This window comes from Takifugu rubripes, chromosome 12 (assembly GCF_901000725.2).
Source record: "Takifugu rubripes chromosome 12, fTakRub1.2, whole genome shotgun sequence".
Lineage (NCBI taxonomy): Eukaryota > Metazoa > Chordata > Actinopteri > Tetraodontiformes > Tetraodontidae > Takifugu > Takifugu rubripes.
The window spans coordinates 1592449-1616683 of NC_042296.1; the positions used below are offsets into that span (position 1 = coordinate 1592449).

Sequence of the window (24235 nt, forward strand, 5' to 3'; positions counted from 1 at the left end):
AATGCTTTTTTCCCTGGACTAATTAATAATTGATCGACTGTCCACATTCATCGAAATAATCCTAGTTTTTATTTACGCAGTAATTGTAAAGAAAATAATAATTACATATCAATGGTAAAAAAAAAAGTTTTATTTTAGATAACTGAACACTATATTTCTGTGTTCAGTTAAGTGATGGTGCATTTGAAGTTACAAAACGTCTTAAAACTCATCTCCATGTTTGCAAGACAGGATGCATTTGTAGTCTGCATGAATGCACAATCTCTCTCACACACACACACTCTCTCTCTCTCTCTCTGTCTCTCTCTCTTCTGTCTGTGTATTTGCCATTATAGGCTTGGTTTGTTTTCCCATAGGCCAGGTCCTGCTCAGGCCGGACCACACTTGCCTACAGTGTGCACTGGTGCTGCCTGTTGTTGGCAGACACCTGCATTGCTTGGTAACTTGCCAGCATCTTCTATTCCTCCACCCCTTTCCTTCTCCTTTTCTTCTCCCCTGTTGAAATCGACTGACACTTCTCTCAGTGAGGCCGCTCACCCTTCCCCAGGAGTGAAAAGGGCCCACATCTCTCTGCTGGGGATCTTTGGCTTCCATCATGACAAGAGGGCCTCTTGTACAGAACCATTCAAAAATATGATAGAAATTTCCAGCCTAAATAAGAGGGAAGCTATTCAGTTGTACTTCCTTTAAAGTATATCTGAAGTGGTTTTAAATTAAATTTAGATTTAAACAGATCTGTAGAGGCTCTTCATTTCATGGTCAGCAGCTGAGTAAGCTTCGGTGCCTTTAGGAGCATGATAATCTGCGGTTCAGCGGCCAGAGAGCTTATGATGGAGATCTCTCTCATTTGACGGATTTGAAGCACATAAATCGGGCTGGATTTGTAGAACAGGTCAGTGTTTGACCTCCTGCCTCTTGCTGGAAACTCAGATCAGGAGAGTTCAGGCAAATAGCGCCATCTTGAGGCCGTATGGAGGCGTATTTTTCCCTGCAAAGATTTTGGTTTCCTACACCCTGCAGTGAATGAAGGAAATCCCTAAATTCTGACTTCAAAGGTCCTGACTGAAGCTTCTGCAATTACTTCCCAACAACTCCATTGAATTGCTGATGATTTTCTCAGGCGTCCTTTGTTTGATGCTTCTTCCTACAAGAAATGGAGTTGAACCCGTGTTACACCATGTGACTTTGCTTCTTTAATTTAATGGAGATGAATCATGTCCCCCCTGTATCTTGCTAACGCAACACAATGACATTCAGTCATGAGCCAGGTTGTCAATGAATGACGCTAATGCTAAAAGTTGGGGCACTTTGAATTCAATAATGCACATGATTAAGTTCACAAATTGATCAAGTTCTTACATTTTACCACAGGAAATCCTTTGAGAAAAAACCAAACAGAGTGCGGAAAAGGATGTGTGATACATGAAGGGTGACAGTAAACAGAGCCACAATGATGGCTGAATGATGTCATGATTTTCCAACAGGGTTCTGTCAGACGTTTTCCTGATGTTGATTTAAGGTCTTGGGGGGTAGGGGGGGCATTTAAGAAGGAACACCCCCTGGCTAGGTCACCAGTCCAGGACAGGACAGACACAGTGTTCACTTGCACAATGGTTGTGGGAGGAAACTGAAAAATAAAATAAAATCTATGCTCCATTATGACCTCAACACAGAAGTAAATGGAATGGAAGAGAAAAAAGGCTCAGTGGCGAGAAACTAACACCCCCAAATTGTTTTCCATTGTCTACTAGAGGCTTAGGGTCTCCATATTCTCAGTATTAGCCCTTGGAAGTGAAAAGGGTCTGAAAACCTGCCCTGCATGTAAATCAGCACTGTCCTTTTTAGGACATTCATATGAGGTGCTTGCTGCTTGTGTGATTGTCGCCGTTGCAGTAGAAGCAACTTGTTAAGGTCAATGATGGATAGACCTGCACTCTGCCTGAGTGTGGGTGGTGCACGGGGGACAGGTGTGTGCCCCCCGCTGTGTTTGTCTTCTAGTTGTAGAGGTAGCCAGACAAAGCAGCAGCCACTTGATCATGCTGCTGATGTAGACTGGGAGCTCAGAGTCGGGGAGAAGGACAAGAAGGAGGGGATTGTAGGGGGAAGTTGGAGGAGAGGGAGCTTGTTGTCGGTGTGCCAGTCAGCGCACTCAGCGGGTCAGTCTTCGCCAACTGAGGGGAACCACTGAGAGTGGTTCTAATAGATGCAGAGAGAGGAGAGGGTGAGGGGAAAAAAAGGTCTGAGTGCCAGGCGAAGAGCCAGGGCTACTCCTTTGAAACAGAAATCAGCGCAATGATTAAACTGCTATAATGGCCTCCTTTTTTAACGTGTGTGACAGCTGCTGATGGTTTTCCTCACTTCCAGGGCGGCTTTCTTTTCACTCCTTGGGGATGTCATTTCGGTAGCAGCCTGCAGATGCGGAGGCTCCAACAACAATTTGTTCATATCGCCTCATTTGGAGGGGAGGCGCCGTATTTCTAATGGAGCGGAAGTCTGATCATGGACGGAGGGGAGCCTTCACACAGCTGCGGAGGCTTAAGCCGCATTTCTGGGCTTTGTGGAACCACATCACTTTGACATTGATCGCCAGCCGTGGCCGTTAATTACACACACGGCGTTTTATAAGGCAGTGGAGGCAGTCAGGAAGGTCAAATCAATCGGCGGTTTTAGCGCAGCGGAAGAGGGATTTTCAATCAGAGGGTAAACACAGGAATACAATCCCCTGCATTAGAACTGGCTTTCTCTCACAGGTGCACAAACACTCCTACCTCATGTGAGAGGCTATCAATCCAGCCCGACAGCCAGTGCTGGGCACCTTCTGATCTTTGGGACCCTGTGACCCTGATAACTCTGCTGGAGTTGGAAAACTAGCCACAAACTGACATGTATGGTGGAGTTTTAATCCGATCTTTTGGCTGTTTAAGCTTTCCGAAAAATGTATTTCCAACCAGTATTGTTCAAATGGACGTAGTCGAGGCCACCATGGGGCGGGAACCGGACCAATGTGTTTCATTAATAAAAGCTTCACGGCAAAGAAATAAATAAATAAAGAAGCTCGATTTGAATATTATTCATTTTATTTGGTTGTTTACTGCATAAAAGACATTTACCATAAATCACAATATGACACAGTAGGTACGGAATCGGACTGAGGCGTCCTTGTCCCAGGTTACATACGTGTCCTCCTCTTCAGGTGACGATATGCGTCTTTAAGACGGGTTGATGCAACCTCCTTTCCAGCTGACATATTACATCACATAATGGACACGGGTGGCGGTCCGGCATTCGCTCAAATTTCACTACCTACCGAAAATGGCTACTTTGCCGTTCTACACATGTACATGACCAAAGGAAGCAAAAAACACATGAGATAGGAGTTATTATATACCTAATGTTTCATATTGGCTTTGCCTTTGAATATAAAAACTGGATATTTAAATAATTAATTGTGTAGCATTATTTGATGGGGTCCTGTTGGAATATCAAACTATGCTCCCTCTAAAATATTCATTAAGGCACATCAAAACATGCTGGCATTGATCATATGGGGCAGTGAGGTAAATATTGATTTTATATGAATGCACTGATGACTGGGAGCATTTGATGGGATGCTGTATATGCTCCCGCAAAATTATTGATCAAAACATAGAAGAAAACCACACAAGATTATTTTTTATGGGGTAACATTAGTGCGAATAGATGTCAGCACAACTAGAAATAAACAGCGGTAGCACAAAGCCGCACTTCAGCTGTCTAGTTACGTTTTAAGGCACTAAATCATTTATTCGAGTGTAAAATTGATTATCAGTTGGCAGAAACCTGCAAGCATTATCCAAAACATTGGGGCACAGGAAGTTTAAGTTTATTGTATTTAGAGCACAAATGTGGTTGCCTCAGAGGGCTTTACAAGCTACACAGTTGTGACATCTTCTGTCCTTATATCCTCAAACCGGGTCAGGAAGGAAATAATTGCAGATCTGAGAATGCATTTTTATCCAGACCAACAGTTATTTTTAGTCTTTTTTACTGCTTTATACCTTAATTATTGTAAACTCAAGCAAACTGTACATGTAGTGATTTATGTTCCTATTTTTTACTCTTTCAAACAAGGGTCAGCAACCATCGGTTCATGTGCCACGGCCGGTACGTCAACGCATAAACAGTGGCCCCCACACTTATAATAAGCAGCCCTTTTTTGACATGATTTAAAGTCACCTGCTTTAAAAAGCACTGGCTTTGCGTGTGAAATGGCTTCCTCTGCACCTTCCCCCATGACATTTCTGCAGTGTTTGGCAAATCCAGCAGAAGAAAGTGCAGTGTAACTTCAGAATCAATGCAGAAACGGAAAGTGAATCCCTGTCACTGTCAGCAGACTGTGGGGGGGTCACATTGCATCTGTATATGATCTGACTGGCGGGTTGGCAGCTGATAACTCCGCACTGCACTATACTCCTAGGGAGGATTGGGTGGTCTCATTATAACTGACCCGCTTCTGCAGGACACTGGAGATTCTCATCTTTTAAGGCTCAGTTTGCTGTTGAGCCCAGCCAGCGACGGCCTTCTAATGCTTCACTTTCTCTCCTCTTCTGCTTTTACGACTAACCCCTGTCTGGCTTGTTGTCCTGGACCTCTCAGCAGATTGGCAGCCTTTACTTTCTGCACCTTCCCCTGCTTATCTTGCACGCACACTCTGACACGCAGATCTAAAAACATGCACACACCTCTCTACACCACTCGTCCTGAGCCCTTAAGATGGAACAGCCCTCATGAGAACTGACATAGGGAGAAATGGCAATAATCCAGCGGAACAGGAGATGAGCAGATGGTGAAGAACGACCTGCGAATCAGTTTTATCCTGTCAGCGAGTGAAGGCAAGAGGCCTAAAGCTCGGTTTGTTATTTACTTTGCATAAACTGCTTGAGCTTGCTAAAAGAGGCTCAAGTTAACTCCTCCCCACTTCAAGATTTGGCTTTGGAGGGGGGGGGGGGGGGGGGGGGGTGTGTTTGTGCACTTCAACTAAAGAGACTCAGTTTCAGAACCAAAACCATATACATACCATTTCACATTAAAATCACGCCAGATTACCCTCAAACTACAGGGCCATAACAAAACATCCGAGCGCTTGTTTTTGGAGAACTCTTCAGCGCAAATACAGCTTGCACATTTGCAGAAATGCAGTGCACGAGTGTGTCCACTGGTTAAAATGTTTAAATTATGTGGTTCAATACAGCTTTTTTGTTAAATAAAAGTTGTTTTTCAACACAACACTTGAAATATGTTCGAATTTGTGGTATAATCGTTCACATCATTCCTCGTGGCAGTGCTAGTTAGCGAGCAACAACAGCAGCAAGAATCCACACAATTAACTTCCAACACAAAACGATTCAGAGTGCTGTCAAAATAAGAGCTTTTAGATGAGCCCTTTTGTGTCTCTTTTGAAACTCATGCATGAAGACATTAGAAGCGCTTTCCCTCGTGCACATTTGCATACATCCTGTGAATATCCGCAGCCTGTGCGCCTCGTTTTGTTTTTCATCGTCAGCTGATTCACTATCAGCCTTTTTCCCCTGGTTATGTTCTCCACAGTCCTTCCATCCCACAGCTGCACCCATCTTTATCTCTCCCAGCTGCCAATCCCTTAGTCTTCTCCCAGTTTAGCAGCTTCCTCTTCTTCCTCTCTTTTTCTCTGGTCTCTCTTTGAAAACTCTTATCACTTTAAAAGTTTCACTGAAGATCCACGTCCTCTCTCATCTCCTCTGAGAGTTGTGCTACATTGGCATCGCTAGATTGAACACTCTACTCTGAGAAAAATTGTACTGCAGACTTACGCAGTAATGAATAGAAAATGTATGTTTCCTGGCTCATTAAGAGTTTGAAATAAAGGGTTAGGGTTAGGGTTAACAATATGGATATTAAATACTTTCTGCACTCTTGATGTATTTTTTGTATTATCATCTGCAGCCGTTGATACCAAATGTGTGCTGATTTTGTTCACCTGACTTTATCTAAGGCTAGTCTCTCTTTTGTCATCTCACGTAATTAATTCAACACAAAACAACAAAACATGTCAAAAAGACTCTCTGACAACAACTCCAGCCTTCCACTTTAAAATGTGCAAATTCGAAATCATTACTATGGCATTGCCATGCCAACAGGGCTGTTGGCTGCAGAAGCAAAAAAGATCTCCCTTTTCTTTCAGTCTTTAACTGCCAATTGCAGTCACAAAGGGGACTCGTGTGGAAAAAACTAGCAGCATGGCTAATCCTTGTTCAGACCGGGCAATCTGTAGATCTGTAGGATGCAAATGTTTCATTTAGCTCTAATAATAAGGTACCTTTGTTTTCAGCAAAAGGGGCAGAAGCGTCGTGAGGGAAGATGCAGCATCACGGTACAGAGGCCTGTGAAACGGCATGATTTTAATGAAGTATTAATTTGATGATTGGGGAATTCTACATGATGACTTTACTGCCAAGAACTGGATGAAATAATTGATACCGTCGAGTATAAAGCCTGGAAACGATGTATGTGCCAAAGCTAACAAAAACGGACCAACCCACATTCACAAAACAACTTTATTGTGTGGAAAATGCTAATCTAGCTGCACTGGAACACAATGTGTTTTACACGGTTGTGAGCATCGCGTTGACTTGGATGGATCCATGGGGGCTTTAATTTATAGACATTTATAACAAATATCTCGTCTCCAGGGGGCAATTGACAATGGGATATGAGCCAGTTGTCAATTAAACAAAACAAAGCCAAAAGACATTAATGTAAATTGCTGCATTTGATAGAAATCTGTTTTTAAACGATGACAGAATGCGTCGTTTGATGAAAAAAGATGAGTAGACTGGAAAACCAAACCTTGATGACAAAGGAAGTCAGCTTTTTAGAGAAAGCAAAAAAAGCTGTCAATCACGACACAGCATGGCAGATATTTTCCAGGGGTGTTGGACCACTGTGAGCCATGACACGTAAAATATGTGTCAAGGCACGACGACAGGCGCTGACAAATAGATAATATCGCATCTGAGACACATGGAACAACACAGCGTGAGCAGCGATGGGCAATATCGGCTCCCGGCATTCAGTTCAATTTCTCTCTCGCATGCGTGTGTGCGTGTGTATGTGTGTTTGCGCCACTGTCATTCCAATCAAGTCACAACCCTGTCATGAAATTCAGTCCTTTTCTTGACTCCGGGGTACACATAAATGATTGCAAAGATGCAAGCACGCTGCCTGCAGACGTCTCGCATCCCCTCCTTTTCTCCCAGAGCAAGGTGGGTGTACCTCCAGAGACAGAGGACTGCATCCATCCTCCTCCCTCTAAATCCCTCACATCCTTTATTGCTATCAATATTGGAACAAAGGCAAATGTTACACCCCTCCCCTCATCCCCGTCTGGAAGGGGGGCACGGATGTGCCTTGTTGTCTAATGCCGAGGTATATCAGCGGTGACCTTGTCAGGAGCAGTCGCTGCTCAGGAAGGTTTGCTCCCTGGGAGAGTCAGAAGTGCTACTCCATTCCATGAGGTGAGGCTCATTAAGGGCAGATCTGGTCTCCCCTGTGTTCCTATTCCTAACAGTCCCCCTCAGAGGTGCACGCCATGCATTTAAATGTCAAGTTTCAAGCGCAACCAGAGCGGAAATAGATATTAAGGTGCAAAGCAATTATAGAGCAAACTTGCATTAAATAAGCAAGCAACCTACTCTGTTACCTTTCAACCATGGAAACCAGAAGTCGGACAGCAGACGAGGGGAAGACAGGCAGCTCCACTGGCTGCAACACAAGACACGAGCGGTGGGCAGAGGCATGACCCATGTCCTGTGTTGCAGCCCCTGGCCCGGCCAAATGGCCACCTTCAGCTCATGACGACGGCACCACACTGTGGGAGACAAGAAGACAGTGAGGGAGAGAGGATAGGAGGAGGGGTGGGGGGGTGGGGAGGGTCATTTGCAATGGATCCTACTACTACTATAGAGCACGTCTGAGAGGAGCCAGGGGAAAAATATAGGAAAAGAGGAGAGGAAAATTTTAATAGAATGGGGGTGTAAATGTAAATGGGGTGTGTAAGCGAGTGTGACGGAGAACGCCAAAAGGAAGAAGCACCTTGGTAGACACCATATTCATCAACGGCCTGATGAAAATAGCCATTTTCACCTTGCAGAGTGCAGGGCAGCGTCTTTAGCCACGCGCAACATGGGAAGGGAAATGCTTTTCTGAACCAGTAGGAAGGTAAATGGTTTCCACATAAAAAGCCCACTGCTAGAAGTGGAGCACGCCGCTGAGCATAAACTCCACGTAATTGCTGTTAAACATGTCCCTTTCATTTCACAGCGAACGGGGGAGTGGTTTGAGGGGAGTGCGCAAGCAAAGTAGCACTAGTGCGGTCGGCGGGTCTCACAGGAAGGTCTCACAGGAAAGCAGTTGATTATCAGAGGGCAGGATGCATCGATTTTCAAGTGTCGCTGTCACACTCTAATTTTCTAGTCCAGGAGTTCCGCCCTATAGCAGGCGTTAAAAGGTCGGCGCTGAGTGAACTCTAAGCCACGTGTCTTATCCACAACGGCCTGAAAATGCCACAGTTTCACAGATGGGCCCTCATAGGAGCCTCAACAGGCAGCAGAAGCTAAAAGAAGAACCTTTTTTTTTTTTTGGGGGGGGGGGGGGGGGGGGGGGGGGCGTGAATTTGCTCCAGAACCTCCCCAACGAGGTGTTTTCACACACAGGATCGATCTCTGAAATAACCCTCGCTGGTTAAACAGCGCGCGCCCTTCTCATGATGGGTTTCTGTGGCGAGGCAATTACACGCTGCGCTCCGCCGCTTCCTTTTTATGAAAATGAGTCCAACCCAGATTTGAGACTACAGGGATGTGAACTCGGAGGACAGATGAAAGGAGCTGAAGGAGGCACGGGAAGAAAGTAGAGGAGCACCGAGGGGAAATTTCTTTTCATTTAACCCTTTTTATGATGTTTGTAGTTGAAAAAAACACATGCTGGTGCCAGTGTTTAAGTATAGTGTAAAAAAAAAACTCGGGTTTGAAAATGGAAACTAGTTTATTTGGCTGTTTAATTGTCCCAAATTGAACTTCTTAGAGCAGCAGGAAGTGAGTTTGACCTGACCTAAAACAACTTTGGCAGGCGAATACAAAGCACACGCAGGATACAATTAAAGGGACGTGTAATTAAAGTGCTGATGCTGCGTGACAAGTTATTTATTGTTCATTATCACTATCACATAAAGAGAGTGTGATCACTGGAAGGCTGGCGTCTCTGCTCTCATCGGTGAGAGAAACTACAATACACATGAGACCCAGATTCCCATAAAAGGGATGAAGAAATGGAGGAATCCTTCCTGCATCCACCCATTTCCATAATCCAGGTTCAGCTGTACCTTCATTTGTTACAGAAAATATTAGCCGGCATTCAAAATGCAAATCAAGCAGATCATGATATCCCACAAGGCGACAGACTCCACTGAGTCATCCCTCAATAATTGAGACAGCTGAGCAAAACTTTATGCGCGCAGACGCTCACTGGGGTGTTACGGTCTGCAAATTAGCCCTGGAATAATCTCCAGGTTGCCCTGAGAGCGATTTAAGAGATTTGGCATCATTATATAATTTCACACCATCTTAAGACTCTTAAAGATGACATTTCCTGCTCTGCAGCAGTGTGATGGAAGCGATACGATCGCGGGCAGGATATTTATGCACTCCCCTGCATACCAATTCAAAACGCACCTAGAAAAAGCTTCAGTGCTCATAGGCGGCGGGGAAAAAAGCGCAAAGCACGCACCTTGGTTGGTTTCCAACAAAAACAAGAGGAGAAGGTTCTGCTATTCTCCGGCTGGCCTCGTTCTCCTCAGGAGGCCTTTCAAAGAGCCTTGACCTGGTTCGTCTGCGAAAGCCCTTCCCTGAAAGAGCCACTGTTCTCTCAGTTTTGTGCACATGCTGGGATCCCGATCCAAACAAAACAGAACCGGTGTCTTTGTTCTCCTCCGCCTGATTATGCACGCCCTGGCAAAATCGTGCTCAGATAAGACAAAACCCTCCACAATGTGGATGTTAACGATCGTGATCTGCGACATACAGTATCTGTGCTGTTTGGATTCACAGAGTGATAAAGGAGGGATATGTGACAAGGTCAGGTAACCAGATTACCCCGCTGATGCGGCGAAGAGTCATGAAGACGAAGATGCTCGGCTTCCAGTCACACTCCAGAGACTCAGCTCTCCTCTCAAATGGACTCCACAGAGCAAAAAGTGACTTCAATGCTGGGAAGGAAAGGAGAAAACTCTTTATCAAGGCTACTCACTGCGAATGAAGCAGTATCCTTACAGAAAAGTGTATAAGCGGATGTGCACAGAGAACTCACAAAGAAGCCACGGAGAGATGTGCGCGGTGACCTTCACGATTGTTCTTTCGCTCTGAAAGGCCCGGAGAAGGTTGTTGTAAAACATGCCGTCAAAAGACAGATACAACTGAAAGTATGGCAAACAAAATATTAAATGCAAGGACCTGACACAAAAACTGGCTATGAGTGGCCCTATTATGATGAATTCTTCAACCTAGTGAATCGTTCCGGGTGCAATTTTCGACGCATAAGGCTCGGGCTGAAGTTTCTGCAGGGGAACGCACTCAGAATACAGCCGCAAACATCCGTCAGCAAGAAGGGGTAGGATAATTGAAGTAGACCCTCAAGTCGTGTCGCTACACGACGGCGATTATTCGGAACAAACATGCACAGAACTGGCTACGGTCACAAGCAGTGGTGCATCAACCCCATTAAGATCTGAGAACTGGAGCTGGTGCTGCACTGGTGAACGGCTGCTGCGCCTCCGCGTTGATTAGACATTTTCTGCAGCCCCCCCAGAGGTTCCTGCTGGCCTCAGGCCAAAGTTCTGGCTCAGTTGTCAACATTAATGCAGCGCACGCGTCTTAAGCACTTGCAGGTAAATTGTCATTAGTGAAAGTGATGGTAGAAATGAGGTGAGAGCTGAAAGGCGAAAGCATTCGCTGAATATTTACAGCACGACCTCTCGCGTTTTCACGTGGCCTTCAAAGGCTTAGAAACGCAACGATGCAGCCTGCATGAGATCGTCTCCACCTACCGTCTCCCATCTTCCTCCAGGAGCTTCTGTAATTCAGCAGCCCAGCAGAAGGGATGTGATGAAGTTCCATGGTCACCTCTTCCCCCGCCCGCCCGTGCATTTCTGCCTGTAGTCCTCAGTCATCTTTGGACCATATTAAACCAGCGGTGCTGCCTATTTCTGTCCTGTGAGAAAGTGCCTGCCTGGCAGCACCTGATAAAGTAAAGATTTACTCTTGGACCAAGTGAGGAGCAATCCTTCTCACTTTAGCTTACTCCATCAGTCTCTGTACAGCCCTGGTGATTTAATATCCCTGTGTGTGGTCACACCCCCCCCCAGTCCTTCCTTCATACACGCACGCACGCATATATGCAGGGCAGACTTCATGAATAACAAAATGTCATTTCAGGCTCCAAAGATGCAGAAAGTTTCTCTATATACAATTTTCAGTACAATTAATTTAATCGTAAGGGATGCAAACAGACTGCAAATATAGCATCATTTAGTCAACCAAAAGGGCAGCACCGCATCTTGCCTTCGTGAATTGTACTTTAGTGCGCCAAACTTCAAAAAGTAACAGCAAAATATCGATGTGCCAACTAAAGGGTGGCGTCGGAGATCATTGCGTTCGGTATCTATTTCGAATTTGTGGTGTTATAAACATAGAATCGTCTCTCGTGATCGATTGTAGCGTTCATCATCCATAAATAAAAGCGACTAACCGTCGGGAATTTGAAGAACGGACGCGCGTAAAACGCGCCGCGACGGACGATCCGTCCTTGGAGACAATCGGCAGGAGCTTTACGGTCGCTGTAACGAAGAAAATAGAATCTCACGTTTCCAAAAGCTCAGTGTAACCTGTGTCCTGTTATCGTTCGTCTGAATACCGCCGATACTGGGTGCTCCTTTGTATCAGTCCAAAGGTTAGCCGACGCATCCATGCGCGTCTCCTCCCCCTCTTCGCTTCTGATTATAAATATCCAATTTTTTTTTTTTTTAAATGCTTTTTGTCGCCAGGCTGCATTACCTGTAACCTCTAGCTGCCTAATCAATGGATGCGGAGAGTTGAGTCATTGTGGGTTGAGTCATTGTCTGGCATGGATTAATGAGGAGTGGTGAAATCTGGTTCTCTGTGTGCGCAGGACACATACCCACCGCGATGGCTCAGAACAGTATTAAAAAATATATTACTCTTTATTAGAGATCATGTTATTAAACTCTTCTATTTCCAATAATACATTCATATTTGACGGAAGACAACATTGTAATGTCACCTTTGCTGCAAAGTTTAAAATCATACGTTTTTATTTATATTTATTTATTTGTTTATTTATTTTATTTGTATTTATGTTATTTTAAAAATATGAATTAATGTGCCATCTTTGCCTGTTTTTACATGTTTTTTTAAATGCTATGATAATACTTTTTAATAGTACGCCATAGAAAATTAAGAAAAACTCGAAGACAAACAAAAGTCGAACCGATCGTTTTGGTTGAATTTACTCAACCTCCCATGGTGCATTGCGCGTGACGTCAGACTATCGCGACCATATCGCGATCCACATGAGATTGTTGTTAGCTAGCATATGGCAGAACCGCGATATCGTTACCTCGATAAGATTTCGAATATTTATATATTGTCTAGTTTGTGTCAGTGTGTGTGAACTTGTTTGAATTTTGTCTGACATTACGAATTTCCCAGAGGACCTTTTAATCGGCGCGACGTAAGATTTGTGGTCCCTGTTTGAAAATGAAATCTCCCCAGCAAGATAAATCGAAGACGTTTCTCCTAGACGCCTCGTTGCTTTATAAGGATACGTGTCCGGAACTATCACGGTACCTCCTGTAAGAAAACCTTCCATTATTCTACCATTAACTGGTACTTTTCCCCGCCAGGTCATTTAGTTATTGGTGTAATTCTATACTGCTGGCGCTAGATGGCGCTGATGCGTCAGTGTTATTTGTTGCCTTAGTTTTGTGACAACTTGCTTCCAATAATCCAGACTAAAGAATATATAATTTGAAGAAAAACAAATTCTATCTCCAAAGCACCCACAGAACATAAGAGAATCTTAGGAAGGGAATTGAAAATCAATTTATGTATATATAGCGAATGACTTTTTTTTAAAAGTATGCTGTGATGGTGATGACAGCGACAGATAGAGCTCCCCATATTTGTGGTAGTGTTAGTCTAGCAGACTCGGAGATAAAGAGAGATTCTCTTTAGATTTAGACCTATGTAGACTTTGAGTCTGAGTTTTATTTTGGGACACATCTTTTTTCATTAGAGCATCTTGTCTGTAAGGGATCGTGCAAGGTTAAGATTAGGTACGTCGTGGTTACGGTTAGGGTAATTTTGCTCATGTTTTAGTTGGGATTCATCCATGTCCCTGCATCCTTTAGCTTGTTTTCACTTTCACCTGAGCCAGGAAATTTGTGGGAACAGACATAATAACATAAAATTTAATAGCAAAGCCCGAAATCAGGGTCAGTTTACAGATGTATGAGTCCGCGTGTGTGAGGGACCACTACCACTTTATTATTTTGAGCTGTTCCCCAGATTCTTTGGCTCCATTGGGTTGTAGTTACAGGGAAACGTTTTGACCACAATGACCAACTCTTCAGCAGGAAATGTTTGGCCATAAGACGTGGAAGGTTTGGAGCCAAGGAGCCTGGCAGAGAAGACCCAATTAGCAGCCACAGAAAAAAATGTGAATAGCCGGTTTGATTGCAGAATTTGATCCTCGGCGAGACCAGTGATATGGAAAACATACAGACAAGGACTAAAGGCAGCTTAGGAGGGAGGCAGGGAAGACAAAGATGAGACACGAAAAAGGCAGACTGTCGCTTGAAATAGGTAATGTGTGCCTGGGGAACATGTGTCCATATTGTTTTCAGGAACAGTCGACCACAACTGTCACTCTCTGTTCTTCTGGGGGTTTCCGATGGCTTCTCTTTCTCCAGTTATGGTTTTTCCTCCTGCGTCACTGGTGTTGGTTTCGTGGGGGTGCGTGTGAGGACTCGCGAAAGCAACAGCACATTTGTCTGGTATTGTGTTACTGTCTTCTGACCCTTACGTTAAGGTGATGGGTTCTCTAATCACTTATGTTTGCAAGTACACAGATTTGTATCAATTCCAATAAATTGTATCATCAGTTCCTATAGGATGTGTAACCCAGACCCTGCCACACATTGTTTTTGGTCTTGTTTCTGATGTCATCTTCTGATGGCTCATGTTGCCAGGCTGCTTTTGGCGTGTTCCAGTTTGTCCCAGTCCCATGTTGACTAACTGGTGTGTGAGTGTTGTGATAACCAAAGTATGCAGGATGTTTCTTCACAGTGTCCCACAAACACAGCTGCAGGTAGTTTGGTTCCTTATAATCAACATATTTTTTTCGTTAAACATTGTGTTTCGTTCAGTGATAATTCGGTATCTGTTTATTCCATCCATCACCCAAATGACAGACCCAAACAGCCTTTACTGGCACCAATACGTCGCATTTATTTTGTATGTTGAAAAAAACTCAAATCAATGATATTCACATATGCCCTACCTGCAGAGGGCAGCGAACAGTCACTAAAAATCACTATTGGAAGCAAACGAAGTAGCAGAAAAGCTCAGTCAAGACCTCTGAGCTAACAGTAGTCTTCCAAAAACTACGCGAATCGCCAAGTACGGTCCAAGTCTCCCCACTGGGCACTTGCCCTGCCCATTTTTATCAAGTATGCATCAGTCATGACATGTGACAGCTAGATATCCCACAATGCATTTCACCGGGACCAACAATTGCAGCAGCAATGGCGTAAAGTGTGTACTTCAAAGTGTGTACTCCAGAAGTTCATGAGTCCGGACCTGAGTACTAAATGTCGAGAAACGGCTAATAAATTGTAGCGTAAGCCCGTAATCAATGTGTGATATGTGGCGACACCTAGTGGTGAGAAATGACGACATGAGAAGGAACTATCTGGCCTCAAACCCCTTCCCCTTTTTAAAAGTGGAAAAGTCTCATCTTGGTGGCCAAATGTCAGATTGTCTAAGATTAATAACACATTAGAAAACCTAGTTTCCATGATTTCTAATATAGTATACCTGGTATCCAATAGCTACGGTCAGGTCAGCAGGAGAAGCCGCTTCTTCACAGTTGGCGTCTTTTTTTTACCTTCTTAAAAAGACCCAGTATCCACATGTCTCCCAGCTCATATCTGCCCCGTCCATCAACAGACCTAAGTGTGCACTTAAAAGGAGATGCATGACAAGTATGTTAATAAGATTAGCGCTGTGGTCTTTGTGGCGCGCACTCCTCAGAGAGCGGGGAGTGTAGCGGGAAGCCTCGAGTCATCGGCGGTGGGCCTCAGGGTCTGCGCTCGTCAGAGAATCGATCTGTTTCAGTGTCAGAGTGTCCGCGAATGTGGAGAATGTGTCGCGGCAGCAGCCGCCGGATCCGTCCGTGCCAAAGGCCTTACAATCGTCTCTCAACAGGCCGACGATGAAAGAAAAGAGGGGGACAAACGGTTGCTGCAGCAGGACAGGAAATTTCCCTTCATTGATTACCTCCTCGGGCTAATTTTAGTGGGAATCAGCAGTGGCTTTGATAAAATGTTTGCGCTCTTAACTCCCCTGTGGAGGTAAATGATGAGGATGTTGTTTGGGATCTGGTTGCACAGCTTCTTAGAGCTCGTAGCATATTAATTGGCACACTTATTTCCCTCCCAGTCAGGTAAACATTTGGAATAAAGACTTTATAATGCATTTAGTCAGTTTATTACACCTTGAGAGAGCCATTCTAACGGATGCTTTAGCGTCCTTAAATTGAAAATAGGCTTGAAAATAATTCAGATTTCCCACATTTCCTGTCATAAGTGAGGGTCATTTTTTATACAAGTCAATATATGGGACTAACCTTGTCTCTTTACCTTGTCTCTTTTCCTCTACAGGCAATGGTCGGAAACATCGAAAGGTAAAGAAATCTGTTATCTTTTTATCTGCACCAATTTGTGTTCCATTTCCCTTTTGTTTATCAGTTGTTTAATAGCCCTGAAAAGAATGAAATACATTATTAAGCAGGGGAAACTGCATTTTCAAGGTTGATTAACCTCTCTAAAGCCTCAGAGTGAGTTATTCAGTGGACTGCCTCGTGGGATTAAACACACACACACACACACATAGATCCATGCCAGCTTAACCTACAATGATAATTACTGCTACAATTTATTAAGAATTTGCTGGGTTTTCTTCAGAATAAGAGTGGTTTCCCGAAGGAGAAGAATGCTTTTGTTTTGAAAACCAAAACCTGACATTCGATATGTAACCGTGTATTTCGTGTTTTCTTGTGAAAGGTTTGTCATGTTGTTGGAAACAATCCATAACCCACGTGGGTGTGAGTGCTAAGAAATAGGAGTTCAACATGAGGGGTTTTTGTTTCTTCAGAAACACCAAACCCCACACGGTCCAGTTCCTCGCTCGGCGCCGCTCCGGTCTGCCCAAACTGCTATCAGTGGCTGCAGCCCGACAACCACCGTGTACGGCTGAGGCCCAAGCCACGCCCCTCGCTGCGCGTGCAGCGCATCCTTCGCAGGAAGGCCCACAGCAAACGCCTCAGCCTGGCGCAGAAAAATCTGTTGCACCGCTTCCAAAAGGCTTCATCAGCGCTGGTGAGACGACGCCATCAAAGTATTGATGTGTCACATTCACCATCCTTGTACTTTAACTGTCACTCAGCATGTACAGTGACATTGGGGATCATAGGTGTGTAAATATATCAGTTTAAAGTGTCTTTTTCCATGTTTCTCTCCCTTTTTGCTATTTAAATGACATCTTTCCGACCCGCCAGGCTCAAATATAACAGCTTGTCGGTTGGTTCCTCTTCAAATCGGCCCTTTTCTTCTGTACTCCAGCAAAAAGCAAGGAGAAATTAATTAACAAGCTTATTTTAGCTACCCTGCTGATTAGGTTATTTAAATGCAAAAATGCTGCAGTTTGGTGGAATTCGTGTCGTGTGCTGGTATTCACATTTTGCTGAGATGGGGAGCTGAGCTAACAAAAGGGAACAGAGGAGAGCAAAACAGGGGTGCAAGAGAGCAGGATGAAAAGAGGAGCTGCATGCTGGAAGGAACGTGCAAGATCGTTTTAAGGGATGTTTATCTTTGAAATGATAGCTATAGTCTGAATAATAATAGCAAATAAAATATAAAGGGACAGAAGAGTCCTTGATAGGAGAGTGCGACAGGGCAGCGTAGGTACATAGAGTCCAAAAGAAGCCCCGCCCACTTTGTTTTAGACCATACATCCCACAGACAACAGTGACCAACATCACCCCTTTTCTGAACAGAACCTGATTGGCTGTTTGGGCGCGAGTGCCATACAGGAGAGGTCAAGAGGTCAAGGCATTGCTCAAGTTTCAAACAGACGGGCAGCTCAGCGTACATGATCCAGAAACAGACAGTGCTTCTTTCCTTTAGTTATGTGGCCACGTTTCCATTAGAACGGCAAAAACGTTGAATGTTTGTCACTGTTGAGGCGCAGTTCAAATCTGTTTACGCCTGCTCGTACTTAAACATGTTTCGATGCCACGCACCAAACACACCGCCACCTAGTGGTCCGGCATGAAAACTACAAACTACTATGTGTTTATAGTCCAAGTTATAGAATCTCCTCATGATTTGTAAATCTGAGCTCGCCGTCCCAGATATTTTTACCCTGTTTTCACCACACGCCACCTTCTGGAGTTTCAAGGAGGAATGCAACCAGCCACAGATGCCAGATAGCAGGGTGAGCGCGTGGTGACCCCTTTCCTCCACAGAGGGGTGAAGACGCGAGATAAGGAGGGGAGTTTGAATTGCGTTGCGTTTTATCCTGATGCTACGATGCTGAGCAGAGCTAACACGCTGAGAGAGCGCCAAGCTCAGCAAAAGGGCGAGATAAGCTCTAACTCATTTGCGCTTCAGCGCTCGCAATATGTTATTGATCTTTAATTAATCAGGGTTTGGTGGCAAGATAATCTTCTGTTTATCACTGCCAGGGTCGCCAGGATTTAGATAATAAGTATCTGAAATAAACTCCTGGTTTACATTGTTCGCTGTTAATTAGCTCCTCGGGCTAAACTGCAGTGTTTCTGCTAGCTCTAATGGAAATTCAGACGTAAAATACACTCTGCAGTATGTTCGATGACCTCTAGGACACATGGGACATCAGGCTAATTAACTTTATACTGGAGCATGAGAGCTGGTGTGCAGTTTCTCTTTGTGCATCGGCCGTGTCCCCATTTCTTATTTTGTTAGCATTTCATATGAGCGTTATGGCTGCGTACGTGATATTCTGGTCTTGTTTGTTTTACTCATGCTGTGGAAAGAGGCACCAGAATCATGGAAATAATCCAAAGAGTCTGTCATCATGATTTTGCCCCAGGGACAGTTTACAGTGTTTTGTTGTCTGATTTAAATTTCCTGACCTAGAAGTAGTTTTGTTTCCCTGGTTTTCTTCCTGATTCCTTTGGTGTTCTCATTCCACACCATGTTGCTCTGCCTGTCGCGGACGTCCGTGCTGCCTTCAGGAGCGTGCCGGAATATTTATTCTGCTCATCAGCAAAAATTGTGGTTGGCAGCTTTTTAAACGTTGCCTAACAGAGAAATGGGTCGGCTCAGAGCGGCGTAAAGCAGGCACCAGAGGCCCTAAAAGGAAGAGTTGGAGTGGAGATCTGATCTGGAAGAGGAGATATTGCTTATCTTCTAGATGAAGAGACGGTTTGCACTTCATCACGGCACTAAAGCCTAAGTGGTGGGAAAACACCAGAGCGTTGAGGCCAACCTTTCTTAGTAATTAGCTCATCTTTGAGGACCCCCCCCCCCTGTATTATACCTCAAACTCATCTAAGTCACCACTTCCCCTGCCATTATTTCCATCGTTTTTCACTCCTACGTCCATCTCGGCCTCTTTCATCTCGTATTTGATCCTGCCTGGAGCGACATCGCCGGGGTCCCAATCGGAGGCGATGACTGGACGGAGGGCGTCCGGTCAAGCCTCAAGGTTGTGGGGGGGGGGGGCAGTGTGTGACTGGGAGGGAATTCATTGGAAGAGAAAGGCAGTGTGGGAATTTGCAGCAGCAGCAGCAGAGGCGGCCTTGAGCTTTGAAGACACCCCCGAAGCCACTCACGTTTCACGTGCGTGGGGATTTAACTAGGTACGCACCCAAGCATTCCAAGAATGTAAACACATGAAGAGAGATCGACAGGTGTGGTGGCCATACACCAGCTGGGGTAATGACCAGCACTGACAGGAAACCTTGGATGATCTTTTACATACAGGAAAACTAAAAGGGAATTTACTGGCAAACGTTCCCTGGTCATCATCAGCCCATCGCACAACGATGACGTCGCCCGTCTGACGAGTGTGAGTCATCGGCGTCGGTTTTTCGTGGTGATCGGTTATCGTCCGTGTCTATTTAAAGCCTACTCTGCATCTCTACAGCGGGATTAAACGCGCCTCTCTGACTTCCATTTATATCCTATTGTTTTCGTAATGGATCTTTACTCTCTGTTTGCCGACTGCCTGCCAGCGCATCAATAGTTTGAGATATGATGATCCGCGCCGCCTGTCAACAATCGCTTATTCAAAAATATAAAGGGTTGAATTGTTGAACAGTGGTGGTAATTTGTTAAATGTGTTGGCTGTGTGGATCTCAACTCAGACCTCAGACTGTGTGACCCGTGCTATTTTTTTCAGTACAGATTTATGTTGAAGGTGTTAAACACGGGCTTTTAACCCGTTTTTAGCCTTGTGTTGTGCAGAGGAGCTGTTGAAAACCCTTTAGGATGACTTCAAAATGCATATTGCTCATCTTTTCTATTGTTACATTGTTAGATCTGTGGGGAAAAACACCATTTAAAGCCTGAATACCTTTTGAGGCAGCCTTTTCTCTGGATTCATTCGAAGAGCTTGATGTGGGCTGGTTCGCCGCCTTTATCACCATCAATGGAGACGGAGATGAATGGCGAAAAACACCCAACTTTTTCATGACAGCTGCGTGCAGCAGCTCGTCATTCAGACCAGGCGGGCATGTATTTACCCGACAGTCTGCCTTCCAACAGTGCGACGAAGCGGCAGCCGGCGTCGGTGCCTCATATTGATCCCTCCAACTGCCTTTGCTTTCAGCTTTATTGTGCTCTATTGATGTGCTCTCAAATGACTTTCACGCACATTAAGCGCTGAAATTTATGCTCAAGAGCGCACGCACGGTTCTAAAAACTCTGCACCCGCTTGAAATGGTGCACTTGGAAGCCGATACTCCATTCAGAGCAGCAAGAAAGAACCCCGTTCGCTCTCCCCCCCGGGTGGCATCGCGCTCCTTAGGTCGAATTAATGAACCCAAGTCGACCTCTGGCTGAGACAAGAAAGACGGGAGGAGGTATTTATTGAGCCGAGAGCTATTAATAGACATAATTGATTGGGCTTCCGTGTGCCACATGAAATTTATGCCCTAAATTCCCACAAACAACGTTGCACAGATGAGTGGTCTCATGCTACGACATCACATACGTACGTGGGAGGTTTCTGAGCGCAACGCTCTGCCACATTGTGTTCGCAGACGCATTGCCTGTTTTTACGACCTCGAGGATGAGCAGCAGGTGCTGACATTCCGCACACGCTGGTGCCGACGCTAAACGGCCGTGATTTATGTGGCGGGATCGAGGTTAAGCGTGCGCGGCGGGCGGCGGCCTTCTCGGGCCGGGTTGAACACTTGCGCTGGAGATGAGACGGCCAGCGAGCGGCTCCTCTATCTGTTGGGATGGAGGTGAGGGCTGGCGCCGGGGTATCGGATTGGAATTCCATGATTAAAATCTCAGTATCCTTTAATAACTCCCCGCCATCTGCCCGTCGTGGCTGTTCATCCTTTCCTTATTTTTAAGTGTTGCCCTCGCCATATGCCCGGGCGGCCACGGCGCAGGTCTGCCGCCAAGATCAACAGCTCAACATTGGGGGAATCAAATCTCCCTGTGGCAGCCGATCACGTGCAGAGGCTACACGCCTGGGGATTAGGTCAAATTGGACGGTTACACGTGACGGGTGGGATTTCGTTTCAGGTTAGCCCGACTTCTCCTCCATCGCCGTGATGGACATCTTAGAAAAGTGCCAGTTTCTTGGTGTTTTTATGTCACTGCGTCACATCAGCGCAGCTCTAAGTAGCAATCTAATTTTTTTTTTTTTTTGCCGCATTTTCCAAAACACTTGATTCTCGTTTGAGTGGATGCCTGGAAAATCAACACTGTCGTCTAAAATGTGCCCATCCCAGAATGCTTACAGTGGCTGGCATGCAGGCGGCGGCGCTGTGGTTAGGGGAGACACCGGAGATGATGTGGGTTTTCTCCAGGTCCTCCAGGAGACCATTTCTCTTTGGAAGCCTTATTTTACATTTCTTGAATGGAGTTTATGACCTCTTCAGTCTCCTATTTATTTCTGGATGACAAAAACCCCAAACAACCAGTGATTATAGCATTTAAAAAAAGATTTCATTTCCTGCAAATGTTCCTGAGGTGCCTTGACTTTGAGGCCGATGTTTTATTTAAATAGAGGAGAATTACTGGCTAATACTCATTAAGACTTACGACTTATACATCAAAAAACCCACAATTGATTACGATCTCTTGTGTGTTTGTTTTCAAAGCTGACCCATTAGCAGATTGTCCGCCGTCCCACTCCTGGCTCGACCCCCGTCACGGTGCATTGGTCAGTCCGGTTCCAGCCACGCCCCCGTGTCATGATGCCTGTGTGTGCATAAAGCTGGACGCGCTGGGCTCACAAAGTAAACACTTCAAGCGCAGCGGCGTAAGGGTGCTGGCGATCTTTGGAAACCGGAGCCTCCAGAAGACACCTGTCAAAATCCGAAATGGCCGCGTTCGTGTCGGTGAGTTCAGCAGTCGGGGCTGCCAGCGGCTCGGACGCAGACGCGCTGACCTCTGCAGCGGCGGTCCGTTCTGAGCGGACCCAGCGCTGCACATGGCGTGGGCGGGTTTGCATGGGCTGCTTTGAGCTCATTTACAGCAACAGCCCGCAGAGTTTAAGATGCACTGGTGGGCTTGTTGATGCCATTTAATGTGAGATCTGTAACACAGTTGGGAATATTATCTGCAAGGTTGGGAATGGAATTCTGGTGAGAGGTTGTGACTTCCCAACGCGTCCACAGCAGCCGTTGCACGGACCCCGAGGATCCCGTGACTCAGCATCTGGATGTTGTAGCTCTCGCCTGCGTTTGGAAACCTTTTCAGAGCATCTCGGGTATTCTGCACCAGGACGCCGTTCAGGACACGTCCATAGAGCCTAACTGAAAGTTGGCTGTCGACTCTTATAGAATCTATACCATGAATAGGCGACACTGCATAGCAACAGCCCCTCCCTTCACCTTCTAATAGAGCAGGTCACTGTTTCCTGTCCCGCTTTAACTAATCCAGTTATTTTCCTATCCGTAGCGTAAATCTCTGGGATGTTTGGCAGACGTGATGGGAAGAACCTCAGCTGTTAATTAATTTGTCCGCTTTTGTGAAATGGCCTCCCTGACCTCACTGTAAACTAAGGTCCACCTCAGCCACGAGGCTGACGCGTCTGACGTGTCTGTCACCAGGAGCCATATGAGCAGTTGTCATCTCAGCTCCGCTGATTCTGCCGTCTGCGGCTCTGTGGAGGTACCAGGGAAAGAATGTAATATTAATGCACGTGTTTCTTTTTGCTTCCCAGATGGCCACCTGTCACACCTGCAATACAACATTCAGACACAAAGGAGCAAACAGGGCCTTTATAGCTTCTCTCAGCACACCGGGGAGCGCTGGCAAACGCCCAAAGACCCCTCAATCTACCGGCAGAGCCAGCATGAACACCCCTAGGACCCCCGGAAGAGACAAGACTCCTGTTCAAACGCCACGGTGAGTTATTTTAAGGCAGGTGGTATAAATATCTGAGCCACAATTCAAGATGTAAGTGTCCCGAGCAGGTGTCCACGACAACTTGGCGGACATGTTTGCTTCGATTGCAGATATTCTGCATCAACAGAGCTCCAGCTGGACTCTGTGTTCTTGCCTATTTTAGTAAACAAGAAGTTACACGACAGTAAAAACTTATTTCTCTCTCTCTTTCACTCGCCCTCCAGCTCCTCCACTTCCTCCACCCCAGGCTCCGGCTCATCTTCCACCAAGCCCCCCTCCAAGTCTAAAAATTGGGTCGTCCAGCGTCTCAGTAAGATACTCACGCGAGATGATACTCAAGGAAGCAAGAAGGGGGGCTTAAAAGACTTCCTTTCCTCACTTTGAGAACTCGCAGATTTACCTTTTCTCTGTGTTCATGCCGAACAAACAAGGCGTCAGAGCTGTGCCGTAACCTGTGGACGCCGCCGTTAGAGGGAATTTGAGGAACTGTCCCCGGTCTCCACGGCAGAGGGAGAAGGGTTACAGTTTTCCTGGCAACACAGTTGTTACTGAGCTGCTTGAAATGGTGCTTCTGCTGAGCCAGAATGCAGACAGGGCTGCTCCTGACCAGTTTAATCCAGGGCTCCTGTCCACTCTCCACCTGTAATGTTCATAAGAGGAACGTTACACTGCCACAACATGCCGGTTTACATAGCGACATCTCCATTTTCAAAAAAATATTTCTTTCTTAAGATGTATTGGTATACAATTTGTTGTCAAGCTTTTGCATTTACACCCTCCAGTATGTAGATGTAGTTGTATGAATACATCCAATTTTATTGGCTAAATGAAATATACTTAATTAGTATTTTGTATATGCATACAGATTGTTTTAGTATGCAGTTAACAGTACTTAGCTTCTGCTTGGGCTTGTCAGCTGTTGTTTACAGTGAATGGGCAAATGTGCCTGTTGTCGACATTTTGCATCTTCTTTGCGGAAATTTCTTTGTCTCTTTTTTCTTGAGAAACAAAACTATATATATATATATATATATATATATATATATATATATATATATATATATATATATATATATGCATTTTTACTTTTTTTTTCTTTTTACCTATTTACCGGCTAGTTTTCCACTAGCTCATCGTCGTAATAAATTTGAAATACCTCATTTGTATTAACTTTGTAACCAATAACTGAATAAAGTTGTCATAAGTTGTTTCTAAGCAATCACATGTAAGGTT

General features: G+C 45.2%; 2 protein-coding genes and 1 non-coding gene across 3 annotated transcripts; 1 reads left to right on the forward strand and 2 right to left on the reverse strand.

Moving 5' to 3' along the window:
- Nucleotides 1-7767: 7767 nt before the first annotated feature.
- Nucleotides 7768-7859, reverse strand: mir187 (microRNA mir-187). The gene has a single exon (NR_105297.1). It is a non-coding gene; the product is annotated as a microRNA mir-187 (primary transcript).
- Nucleotides 7860-8665: 806 nt separating this feature from the next.
- On the reverse strand, nt 8666-12101 carry LOC115251815 (uncharacterized). The gene is made up of 5 exons (XM_029845471.1): nt 11980-12101; nt 11815-11902; nt 10378-10429; nt 10164-10276; nt 8666-10019 (listed from the first exon to the last, which is right to left on the reverse strand). Exons 1-5 carry the CDS (start codon nt 12027-12029, stop codon nt 9756-9758), a joined length of 567 nt encoding a protein of 188 aa, XP_029701331.1. The 5' UTR covers nt 12030-12101; the 3' UTR covers nt 8666-9755.
- A 529-nt stretch (nt 12102-12630) lies between these two features.
- On the forward strand, nt 12631-24037 carry rmp24 (ribonuclease MRP subunit p24). The gene is made up of 5 exons (XM_003968877.3): nt 12631-12937; nt 16028-16050; nt 16521-16744; nt 22818-23002; nt 23227-24037. The coding sequence occupies exons 1-5, from the start codon at nt 12843-12845 to the stop codon at nt 23384-23386; spliced, it is 687 nt and encodes a 228-aa protein (XP_003968926.1). The 5' UTR covers nt 12631-12842; the 3' UTR covers nt 23387-24037.
- Nucleotides 24038-24235: the final 198 nt, after the last annotated feature.